The 12,043-nt window shown below is 39.5% G+C and overlaps 1 protein-coding gene across 4 annotated transcripts in view; it reads right to left on the bottom strand.

Moving 5' to 3' along the window:
• Tinag (tubulointerstitial nephritis antigen) overlaps positions 1-11,625 on the bottom strand; it is a 103,391-nt gene extending 91,766 nt beyond the window's left edge. For 2 of the 4 annotated variants that reach the window (XM_060384738.1, XM_060384740.1), the window contains exon 1: positions 11,158-11,624. In XM_060384738.1, the coding sequence (XP_060240721.1) occupies positions 11,158-11,509 (352 nt within the window). In that variant the 5' untranslated portion in view covers positions 11,510-11,624. Of the gene's footprint in view, positions 1-11,157 lie in introns of all 4 variants that reach the window. The other 2 variants (XM_060384739.1, XM_060384741.1) reach the window with 2 other exon arrangements.
• Between the last annotated feature and the right edge of the window lie 418 nt (positions 11,626-12,043).

Below are 12,043 nucleotides of genomic sequence, written 5' to 3'. Positions count from 1 at the left end.
TCGAAAAAAAAAAAATGGGCAAAAGACTGTAGAAACTGGATCAAGGAGTTTGCTGGGAAATTGTGTCTCCTAAGAATGTCAGAAGCTGTACCTATATAGTCTCACCACCATGATGGCCCAAACTTGGACTTAGCCAGGATGATATAAACAGGCATGCTAACATGGACAAGGAAAAGCCCTGGAGACCTCAACCCTACCCAAAGAACTGTAGGTAATTAAGGAATACTGAGAGCAAGAGAAATAATCTTACCCAGGAAATATGACAGTATATGTAAGTGACCCCAAAAATTCTACCAGGGAACTTCTACAGCTGATAAACACCACTAGCAAAGTGGCTGGAGAGAAACTTAGCTCAAAAAAAAAAAAAAAATCAGTAACCCTCTGCATACAATAGACAAACAGGCTTACAAAGAAATTAGGGAAGCAAAACCCTTCACAGTAGTCACAAAAAACATAAAGTATCTGGTGTAAATCTAACCAAGCAAGTGAAATACCTGTATGAAAAAAACTTCAAGTCACTGAAGAAAGAAACTGAAGAAGATATCAGAGGATGGAAAGATCTCCCGTGTTCATGGATTGATAGGATCAACATAGTAAAAATGGTCATCTTACCAAAAGCAATCTACAGATCCAGTGCAGTCTCCATCAAAATACTAACACAATTCTTTATAGATCTTGAAAGAAAAATACTCAACTTCACATGGGAAAACAAAACAAAACAAAAAACTCAGAATAGTTAAAACAATCCTGTACAATAAAAGATCTCCTTGAGGTATCTTCATCCCTTGGTCTCAAGCTGTGCTACTGAGCAACTGTAATAAAAAACATCATGGTACTGGCATAGAAACAGACTGGTGGGTCAATGGAATACAAATTGAAGAGCCAAAAATAAACCCACACTTCTACGAACACTTGATATTTGACAAAGGAGCCAAAACCATACAGTGAAAAAAAAGAGCATCTTCAACAAATTGCACAGGCCTAAATGGATGTCTACAAGTAGAAACATGCAAATAAAACCCATATTTATCATCCTACACAAAACTAAAGTCTAAATGGATCAAAAACCTCAACATAAAAACAGATGCACTAAGTGAACCAGGAAAAAAAAAAGTGGGGAAGATCTTTGAATGCATTAGCACAGGAGACGACTTCCTGAACAGAACACCAACAGCTCAGGCTCTAAGATCAGCATTTACTCAATGGCACCTCATGACACTGAAAATCTTCTGTAAAGCAAAGGAAACCGTCAATAGTGAAAAAACGACAGCCTACAGACTGGGAAAAGATCTTCACCAATCCTTCATGTGACAGAGGGCTAATATCCAGAATATATAAAGAACTCAAGAAATTAAACACCAACAAACCAAATAATCCAATTAAAAATGGGGTACGGAGCTAAACAGAGAATTCTCAAGAGAGGAATTCCACGTGCCCAATAAGCTGTTAAAAATAATGCTCAAAGTCGTTAGTCATCAGGGAAATGCAAATCAAAAGGACTCTGAGATTCCATCTTATACCTAGCAGAATGGCTAAGATCAAAAGCTCAAGTGACAGGCAGCACATGCTGGTGAGGGTGTGGAGAAAGGGGAACCCCCCTCCTTGGCTGGCGGGAGTGCAAACTTGAACAACCACTTTGGAAATCAATCAGGCACTTTCTCAGAAAATTGGAAACAGCTCCACCTCAACACCCAGGACTACCACTCCTGGGCATACACCCAAAAGATCTTCCAGCATCTCACCCTTTCAATAGCTGCCTACACAATCCATACAGAATAACTACCCTATTAAACAAGCGAGCCCAAAATAATGGGCAGATTAAAACTTGAAGGATGTTTGGGACAGCCTTTCATGCAGTATTCAATAGTATTAGCTACTCGATAGAAGGCTTAGTAGGCTGGCAGGAAACATACTACTTAAGAAAGGTCTGTTAAACTGTGTGCAGTGGTGCACGCCTGTAATCCCAGCACTCAGAGAGGCAGAGGCGGCCAGATTTTCTGTGAGTTTGAGACCAGCCTAGTCTACAAAGTGAGTTCAGGAGAGTCAAGGTTTCACAGAGAAACCCTGTCTCAGAAAACAAAGAAAAGACAGAAAAAGAAAAGCAGAGAAACGTCTATTAAGGATCTACTATTAGAAGCAAGGGGTAAATGAATTTCTCCTGTCTACAATACTCAAACATGCTCTCTTTGGGATACTACTTACAACAATAACCTTACCTCTAACCAACCCTGGGTGTAGAGATCTATAGGATTCCCATACATTATCAATTGAGTTATTAATGTAGATTATCATGTTATTTGACTTTATTAGTTCTGTTAATAACCATTTTAATATGATAGAATAGAGCTTGTGGTCTCTTCTACAAAAGCAGCTCTGAACTTTCTTACACTTTCCAATAAATATCTGTTTTTCAAACCTAAAATATATACAGTAGTATCCAGGGACTATTGTATACAGTTATACAAGTTGGAGTTTGGATACAGCCAGAACTTGTGCTCAAGGAAACTATACATGTCTTTGCATAGCATGAAAAAAACAAAAGAGAAACAAGTAAGAAATAAGGGTTGTGAAATATGGTTGAGTGGCAACTACATGTGTTCTCAAAGGGTGACATCTATGCTCGCCTCCAAGATAAAGACTCAGCATCATCAAGACTTCCAGCTTCCCAAGGGCTACTAATAATTTACGTTCTATTATGAAAACATTTATTTCAAGTGTAATTGGTATTCACGGTATTTTCTGTTGCATAATTACATTTACTCCAATAATGAGAGTTTCACCTCTTTAGTTTGTTTCACATATTTTTTTAAAGCATTAGTAGGGACCTTCTTATTTAGTAGTTGTGAAAATAATGCATTTACGTGAAAATAATGCATTTATATAAGCTATATTTCTTCAAGAAATATAGCTAAAATTATTCATGAAGTTTATTTTGTAGTTTCCTCATTACAATATTAATTACATTATTGTTTCCTTTTATATTTTTTTAATTTTTAGTTCTTTATTACCTATTATAATTTATTCACTTTGTATCTTGGCTGTAGCCTCCTCCCTTGTCTCCTCCTAGTCCGACCCTCCCTCCCTCTTCTCCCTCTATGTCACTGCCCTAGTTCACTAATTCAGGAGGTCCTCCTCCCCTAATATCTGACCTATCAGGTCTCATCAGGACTAGCTGCATCCTCTTCCTCTGTGTCCTGGCAAGGTTGCACACCCCCCCCAGGGAGAGGTGATACTAATTAATTTATTTATTTACTTTACATCCCATTCATAGCCCCTTTCCTCTTCTCCTCCTGATCCTACCCTCCCTCCCTCTCCCCTCATCTCTCCTCCCCTATTCCTCAGAAAAGGAGAGCTCCCCTCCATCCACCTACTACAGTTCATCAAATCAGGAAAGTTTGCCAAGTAGTATCTGAACAAACATGAAAACATAGCATTTATCTAAAATACCAAGAACTAACTCTCAACAGATCATAGGGTCTAGAGCCCAATGTAGAATTCTCACCTATCATTCCCATTCTTGAGGTGCTGGGGTCAATGTTCAATAACACAAAAAAAATCACTTCACAAACTTACATATATATATATACATACATATATATATAGATATATATGGCTACTGTAGAGAAAAATTACATTATTTTATCAAAAGACTTCCTCAAATACTCTTAGTAAGAGGAGAAATACTCTCTGTACTATTAAATGGAATACCAAACTTGATAAGGGCAATAAGCTTCAAGCCGATTTATAACTTCTGGTGGTTGCCAGAGACTCGAGAGAACAGGAGCAGCAAGATAGAGAAGGTAGATAAGTGGTAATACGTCAGAGTTAAGTAGGAGCAAAAAGTCCTGATGTGCTATTGCACAGCAGGGTGGCAATAGACAAAAATAACGTGCCTGTGTGTCACATTCACTAGAAGAAAGGCTTTGAAATGTTTTATCCATAAACAAATGATGAATGCCAAACCTGATTTAAATATACAATGCACATGTGTACCAAAACATCATACTGTACCCTTAATACTTAGAGTTTATTTTGTGTTAATTAGAAAATAAATAAATGTTCATCCATTCATTCACTTTATATCCAAATCATATGTCCTCTGTCCTCTCCTTTTTGTCTCACACTCCCTCCCTCTTCTCTTCCCCCCTCCTCCCCTACTTCTCAGAAAAGAGGAGCCCCTCCCAGCAACGCACTCCAACCAAAGGTTTTCTCTGATGTGAACTCTGTTGCCTGCTTTTCAATTACTTCCCTCTGTCAGGGCTGCCTTGTCAGGTCACAGGAGAGGAGAACACACTCAGTCCTGATATGAGTTAATTACAAAACAAATTAAATTTATTTAAATAAAAGTTTAATAAATTTAATTTAAATAAAGATTACAAATTCTAATTATTCTCAAAGTCTTAGCTTGTTTTAAGTAAAAAGGTCATTTATTTTGAAGGACTAAGTACTTATTCTGTCATCGTAGAAAGAAAGAGAGAGAGCAAATAAGTAAACTGGCTAAATTTTAAGAAAGCAGAAAGTGGTAGATGGTCAAAATGGAATTATGGGAAAAAAGGCCAACATGAGATAGGATGAGAAGCTCAAACCTATCAGTAATCAGGATTTCCTGGTCTATGTAACTTTGACGTATTCCCACTTATCAACCTTCTCTGTCTCACTGCTCCTATTCTCCCAAGTCTCTGGCAAACATCAGAAGTTATAAACCTTCTTCGAGATCATTGTACTTGTTAAAGTTTGATACTTCATCTAATAGTATGGAGTATTTCTCCTCTTACTAAGAGTATTTGAAGATGTCTTTAGATAAAATGCTATAATCTTTCTCTACGGTAATCAAATATGTTATGTAAATTGGCTTCTACGTAACTGCCCATCTACAACACTGAGCATTTCAAATATTGGGTAAATGAATTCATATACAGTGTCAGATGGGGAATAAGTGACTGGGATAGGCCATCCTGAGAGCCAGGTAGCAGTGCTCAGATTAAATAGCCCTGTGCTCCAGTCCTAGGAATCTCAGTGTTGTTCTTGTTGTAGTTGTCACACAGTTACAGAAATGATGTGTGAAGAGGGGGTGGGAAGATACAGGAGCTAGAAGATGGGAAGGAGGGTTGCGAAGTGTCATCTTCTGGATAGGATGCAGGTGTTATACCCATAGACTCAAAGCAGCAGTAACTGCCTGCCTGATACCTGTTCAAGACTGGACCCATTGATGCTCTTTGTGAGATAGGGGAGGGACATATGAGGCCCCAATTTTCTTTGAGAGATTTTAATGTTTACCCAGGGATGAGGACTCATACTCCTTTTCAGTGATTCAGCCGCTAGTAAGTAACCCATTGCTCCAGTAGTTAACTTCCACAAAGACTTGTGCAGGCAACCCTAACTAAATACAGTGGTCACACACACATGAATACAAGAGAAGCATTTGGAAAGAATAGGTTCCATGACTGGGGAAAGTGAAAAAGAGGTTAAGTGAAGGATAATATGATCAAAGTACATTATACATATGTATGACACCATTAAAGATTAATTTAAGTAAAAGCAAATTTGGTTAGTATTTAGAGACCAATTAAATTTTAAGCATTAGTATTTTATAAAATAGAACAAATGAAATTATTTGTGGTTAAAAGCAGAGTTCAATACTCCATGGTACTGGCACAGAAATAAACTGGTTGATCCATGCAATTGAATAGAAGAGCCAGAAATAGACCCACACACCTATGGACACTTGATTTTTTACAAAGGAGCCAAAACCATTTAATGGGAAAAAGATAGCATCAACAGATGGTGCTGGTCTAACTGGATGTCTACATGTAGAAAAATACAATAGATCCATATTTATCACCCTGACCAAACTCAAGTCCAAGTGAATCAAAGACCTCATCATAAAACCAGACACATTAAATCGGCTAGAGGAGAAAGTGGGGAAGACAACTTCATGAACAGAACACCAACAGCTCAGGCTTTAAGATCTACAATTAATAAATGAGATCTCATGAAACTGAAAAGCTTCTGTAAGGCAAAGGACACTGTCAATAGAATGTAACAGCAGTTGATGGGTTGGGAAAAGACCTTCACCAACCCTACATGTGACAGAGGACTAAAATCCAAAATATATTAATAACTCAAGAAATCAAATACCAACAAACCAAATCATCTAATTAAAAAATGGGATACAGAGATTTCTCAAGAGAGGACTGTTGAATGACTGAGAAGCACTTAAAAATGTTTAAAGTCCTTAGTTATCAGGAGAATGCAAATCAAAATGATTCTGAGATACCATCTTATACCCATCAAAATGGCTAAGATCAAAACATGCTGGAGAGGATGTGGAGAAAGGGGAACCCTACTCCATTGCTGGTGGGATGTGAACTGTACAACCACTTTGGAAATCAATCTGGTGCTTTCTCAGGAAACCTGGAATAGTGCTACCTCAAGACCCAGCTATATCACTCTTTAGAATACACCCAAATAATGCCTCACCATACAATGAGGACATTTGTAACAGCCAGAAACTGGAAACAACCTAGATGTCCCTCAACTGAAGAATGAATAAATAAACTGTGGTACATTTACACAATGGAATATTACTCAGTCATTAAAAACAAGGAAATCATGAAATTTGCAGGCAAATAGATGGAATTAGAAAAGATCATTCTGAGTAAGGTAACACAGATCCAGATAGACACATACGGTATGTACTCACTTTTAAGCAGATTTAAGCAGGTAGTATAGCATAGGCATACTACAATGCCCAGACCCCAAGAAGATTAGTAACAAGGAGGACAGAGGCAGGATTAGCAAATCTCACTCAAAACAGGAAATAGCATAGACAGAGGTAGTGGGTGAAGAATGAGAACAAGAGAAAGCAGGGAGCACAGAGAGAAATAAGGGTGGAGATCAAACCTGGGCAGAGCATGGGGCAAGAGGGCAGAAGGCCTGAGAAAAGAGAAATGGTGTGTAGGGGGATCTCTGTGACAAACTAGAGACCAAAGTCAGAATAGACCTCTGGGAGAATATGAGCGGGGACTCTGGCTGAGACTCCTAGTAGAATGGTCCATGGGTACTGAAACACCCTTAAACTAGACAAGATTTCTAGTGGATGGAGGAAAACACCAACCCACCCATAAAAAACTTTGATACAAAACCTATCCTGACTACAAGACCTGCAGGGACAAAGACAGAAGAGATAGAGTAGAGATTGAGGGAATGTCCAACCAAAGCCAGGCCCAACCCTAAGACCCATCCCATGGAAGAAATCCTACCCTTGACACTATTAATGATACTCTGTTATGCTTGCAGGCAGGAGCCTAACAGAGTTGTCCTCTGAGAGACTTCACCCAGCAACTGAGTGGTGGGTGAACAGATACTGAGCCAAACATTGGGCGAAACATAGGGAGCCTAGTGGAAAAATGTGGGGAGGAATAAAAGGACGTAGAGGTGACAAGAGTTCCACAAGAAGACCAACAGAGCAGAGTAACCAGGGCCCAGAAATTTCTATGGATTCTGAAAAAAACAGCCAGGCATCATGCATGGATGGGATGGGGGTCCTCTACATGTTTGTAGCTGATGGGCAGCTCAGGCTTGTTGTGGGGCCACTAGTAAGGAAAGTGGGGGATAGCTCTGACATGGACTCTGTTGCCTACTTTTTGATCACTTCCCCTTGATGGGGCTGCCTTACCAGGCCACAGGGGAAGAAGATGTATGCAGTCTTCATAGGACTAGATGAGCTGGGGTAGGTAGGTAGGAGGGGCTCCCCTTTTCTGAGGAATAGAGGAGGGGGGATGTGTGAGGGAGGGTGGGACTTGGAGGAGAGGAAGGAGGAGCCTATGACCAAGATGTAAATTGAATAAATAAATAAATTTAATTAAAAATAAATTTATAAATATTATATAATAACCAGGTTTCTCTGCTAAGTTTGTTACCATGGGTAACTTTTACACACAGACACTCTAAAATGATGGAAATGTTACTCCTGCCTCTTTGTAATATGTAAAAATTGGATACAGTAATACTGTCCATGAACAAAACTGGTTTTTAAAGGAGAAGGTATGCATGTGACTCTGCCACGAGCTTTGCAGTGGTAGCAGATGCCCATTTACCATGGAGAGAACAGAAAGGGAACTAAAGGGACAATCACAAAGGTCTAGACATGCACAAAGACAGAGACAGAGGCAGAGCCTTAAACATCATGCTGTCTGAAAAGAGTGAGAGAGAAAATTGTCTTTAACAGGAGAGAGTTTAAAAAAATTAATTCAGATGCACAAAATCATCTCAGCTCACATGGTTTATGATGACATGTTAGATATATTGACTCCTAAATGGACTTTAATTAACTCAGTTCTCTTTGTCCAGGGATGACACAGAGAGAAGTGACATATTTCATTTTGCAAGAAACGCTGTCAATAGAGCCAGACACACTTCTATAGATAGGCAGTATGCAACAGGAGATCTCAGGCACTTGCATTCTTAGTGCAATACTCAGTGTCCCTATATAACTTTCCTTCCCTCCTACCTAATTACTGATTCTGTGCTACATGGCTTCTTATGAACTCATCATGCGCATACTACATCCCCCTGGAAATAAATGCAACCCATCTCAATTATCCTCTAGCTGACCCATTCATTTCTGTGACTCAGTTCTAATGGCCTGGGTTCTAGCCAATTGAGTACATTCCTGTCACAATTACTGCCCCTGGATGTCATTAACTTTTCTAAGGTCCCCTAGGGGAAGACCGTGTCTTCCAAAGTTTCTGGCTTTACATCATCTGAGTCTAATTGTCGCAAGGCTTATCCGTGCTGCCTTGATTCCTTACCCTCTCACATGACCTAAAATGTGAGTCATACATAAATTAAGGAACAAAGCCAAAAATCATGATTGGAACCCATGTCTTCTACATTACCGAGAGCTTCAAGATGGAACCAACTGAGTTTGGGAGTCTTCTGAAAATGAGAAGCTCTTTAATCATGCTGTTACATATGTAAGACACTTCATCCTTACACCAATGTAGCATCTTTTGATAAGTTCTAGTAAACAAACCTGATATCAGATGCCCAGCATGACCTTACTGGTCTCTTGGGCAATAATTTATACTCACTTCTCTGATCTGTCACCTACCCTTCCCTCATTATGAGTCTCTAGAAACAATGCTTTCTTCCAGTTGACAAACGGTGCTGTGGCCTTCACACTCAGGTTTGTAACACTCTTGTACAAACTGTTCTCCAATTCAGCTCATTCTTTATCATGTGGAATGATTTTTTTTTTAAACTGGTCCCCCAATGAGACAGATGGCAAATAGCTTGGTACATATTAATACTTTCTTGTGTTAGACTTTCTCACGGCACTCAAATTGTTTGTGGCTACATTGCATAGAGAGTTACCACCTTAATTTTAGGACACGGCCTGCCGTATTTGTGGAATAAGTATAGTAGGTTAGCTGGCCACTGAACCCCTGGCATCTGCTTAGCCTTGCTTTTTTATTCCTGCCACCGATTGTGTTTTTCTGTGTGGCTTCTGGGTGTCAACACCAGGTCCTTGTGCTTGCAAGTTAAGTGTGTTAGTCATCTAAGCTGTTTCCACAACCTGGAGAAGCACTCTCATTTTCTTCAAAGAATGCACGACTATTTGCAGCTACTCAACAAATTTCCTACGTTTTCCCTACTTACACAACTTTACAAATGTTCATAAAAATAAGACTTTTCACATTGCCTGGTGCAATGGGGATACCTGAAGAATTGTTGAAGGAAGATTTTTCATACATGGTAGAGTATCTTCCACTTTGTAAAATGAAGTGAATGTTTACCAAGGTGTCTGTTGGTAAAATTAAAGCCTTGGCTCAATGGAAATCTGTGGACAATTCTAAATAATAAATACACTTTTAAAGAAACATTTTAAAAACTTACAAGCAAGAGGAGTTTATTGAAAATAAGAGCCGTTGACACCACCTCTATTTTGAAATGAGATTTTTTTTAAGTGCCTTGTAACTACAAGTTCTAGCCAGAGACCAACTTGTAATTTTATGACAGGTTTCTGATTCATTCTCTGCAAATTTCTGATGCAGAAATCTGATGCTATTAGATCTTCATCTGGGGCGGAGCATAGAGTACATTCGCCCATGTACTCTGTGTACATTTGTTGTAGCAGCCTCACCAGATCAACGTCCACTCTTACATAACTGCATCCACGTAGTAAATACAACCATTCTACTTATCACACAGCGTTTATTTATAAATACACATGTATTTATCTTCTGGGGCCTAAAACTCTTACAAGAGCATTGTATGCGACCCTCCTCTCTCTTTCATGATCTTTTCAGACGGGCTCTCACGCAGTGCAGGCTGACCTTAACATCACGGTGCAGCTGCCCTGCGCATCTCCCTACCCTTCCCCCGCCTCTAGAGTGCTAGGATAACAGGCGTGTGTTGTCAGTGTTCAGTGTGCGTGGTGTTGGGAGCAACCGAGGCTTCGTACATGCGTGCTAAGCAAGCAGTCTACCAACTGCGAACCCCACTCGCATCCCTCTCTTCGATAGTCTTAAATTTTCCAAAATGGTGAAAGGAGACAAAAGCATACGTGAAGAATGTATTATCCTTAGGCAAGGAGGATACTTGCTAGTTTTATTTCGCCTTATTAATTTTAATGTCCTTCCCTAATGCCATGTACTGTAACGCTACAGGTTCATGAGCCTGACAGAATAATAAGTAAAATGATACATAGGAGAACGGCTCAACACTTCTAGATGAGCAGGTTTTTTAACAAGTCAGAAAATTCCCTAAGTAAAACCCACTCAAATGCTTGAACATCATGATGAGTGCATCACAGAAAGTTTTAAACAACATGTATGTGGAAAGAATGTACAAAACATAACCCAGATCAGCACTTACTACGCTCAAACCAGAACTTTTCCAATGGTGCCAGAATGGTACAGATGCCCCACACTTGAACCAAGGAAAAGAACATTCCAACAAAGTTTGCTGAAATGAACATTTTTATTCCATTGCAAGAAACAGAATGGAAAGGAGAGGAGAGGAGAAGAGAGAAGAGGCCAGGACAGGGCAGGGCAGGAGAGGACAGAAGAGGACAGGACAGGAGAGGAAAGGAAGATAAATTTGTCAGATCTGATGACTAGGATAATGTTCAAACACACTCCCAAATCCTACCTTCTGGCTCTAAAGGCTGCTGAAGAGGAGGCCGTTCATTTTCCTCACGGCAAAATGACTTGTAATCAGGACAGCAATCAGAGTTTTCCCGCTCACAGAAACTGTCGCAGTAACAAAATGCATTGGCCTCATAGAACTGAGTGACACAGGCATCATCCCTGGCTTCACAGCAGCCAAAGCGCCTACAGTATTGCCCTCGGAAAATGGCCCTTTTGTGCCTTGTACCTTCAAAAATGGTGTGATTTCTAGCGAACTGCGGCCCTGGATCCACTTCTCTTTGAGATAAATGAGTCTCCGTGTAGATGCCTGTGGTCAGATAGGAGAAGACTAAGATCTTATATCCGGTCCACATTCTCTGGAAGTCTATTCAGCTTCCACTTTTAGCTGTCTCTGATTCCTTTAGTCTGGGTTTTTTTTTTTCCTCGAAGCCTGATCAGTAACAATCAGGACATCTCCGCCTGGACCTTGAGACTCATTCTTTACTTGAGCCACTTATAGTTAAACATTAATAAAAAAAACTTTCAGTGTTTGCACAAGATAATACAAGTGTTAGAAATGGGCTATTATAATTTATCTAAAGTTTAAAAATGGGTATTTCATACACTATTACAAAGTTTATAAGATCATCAAAAAAATCTACCTAAAATCTTAAGCATAACTGATACATGGAATATTGCTTGTCTCTCAGAAAGTCTAGGTTTTTAAATCTAAGAAAACTCCTGGTATAAGCATGTCCCAAAGTATGGCTATAAAAACACTGGCAAGGTGCAGGAAATTTAAAAGTCAAAAATAACAATTACTCATTTCACCTGCTTGCATGGTGACCTAACCCAAGCTTCCCCAATGTCACCTGCTAGGATATGTCCCATGGACAGCAGTTCCTCTG

This window comes from Meriones unguiculatus, chromosome 6 (assembly GCF_030254825.1).
Source record: "Meriones unguiculatus strain TT.TT164.6M chromosome 6, Bangor_MerUng_6.1, whole genome shotgun sequence".
NCBI classification, from domain to species: Eukaryota; Metazoa; Chordata; class Mammalia; order Rodentia; family Muridae; genus Meriones; species Meriones unguiculatus.
The sequence above is the reverse complement of the archived record's forward strand: the minus strand, read 5'-3'. Positions and strand labels throughout refer to the sequence as shown.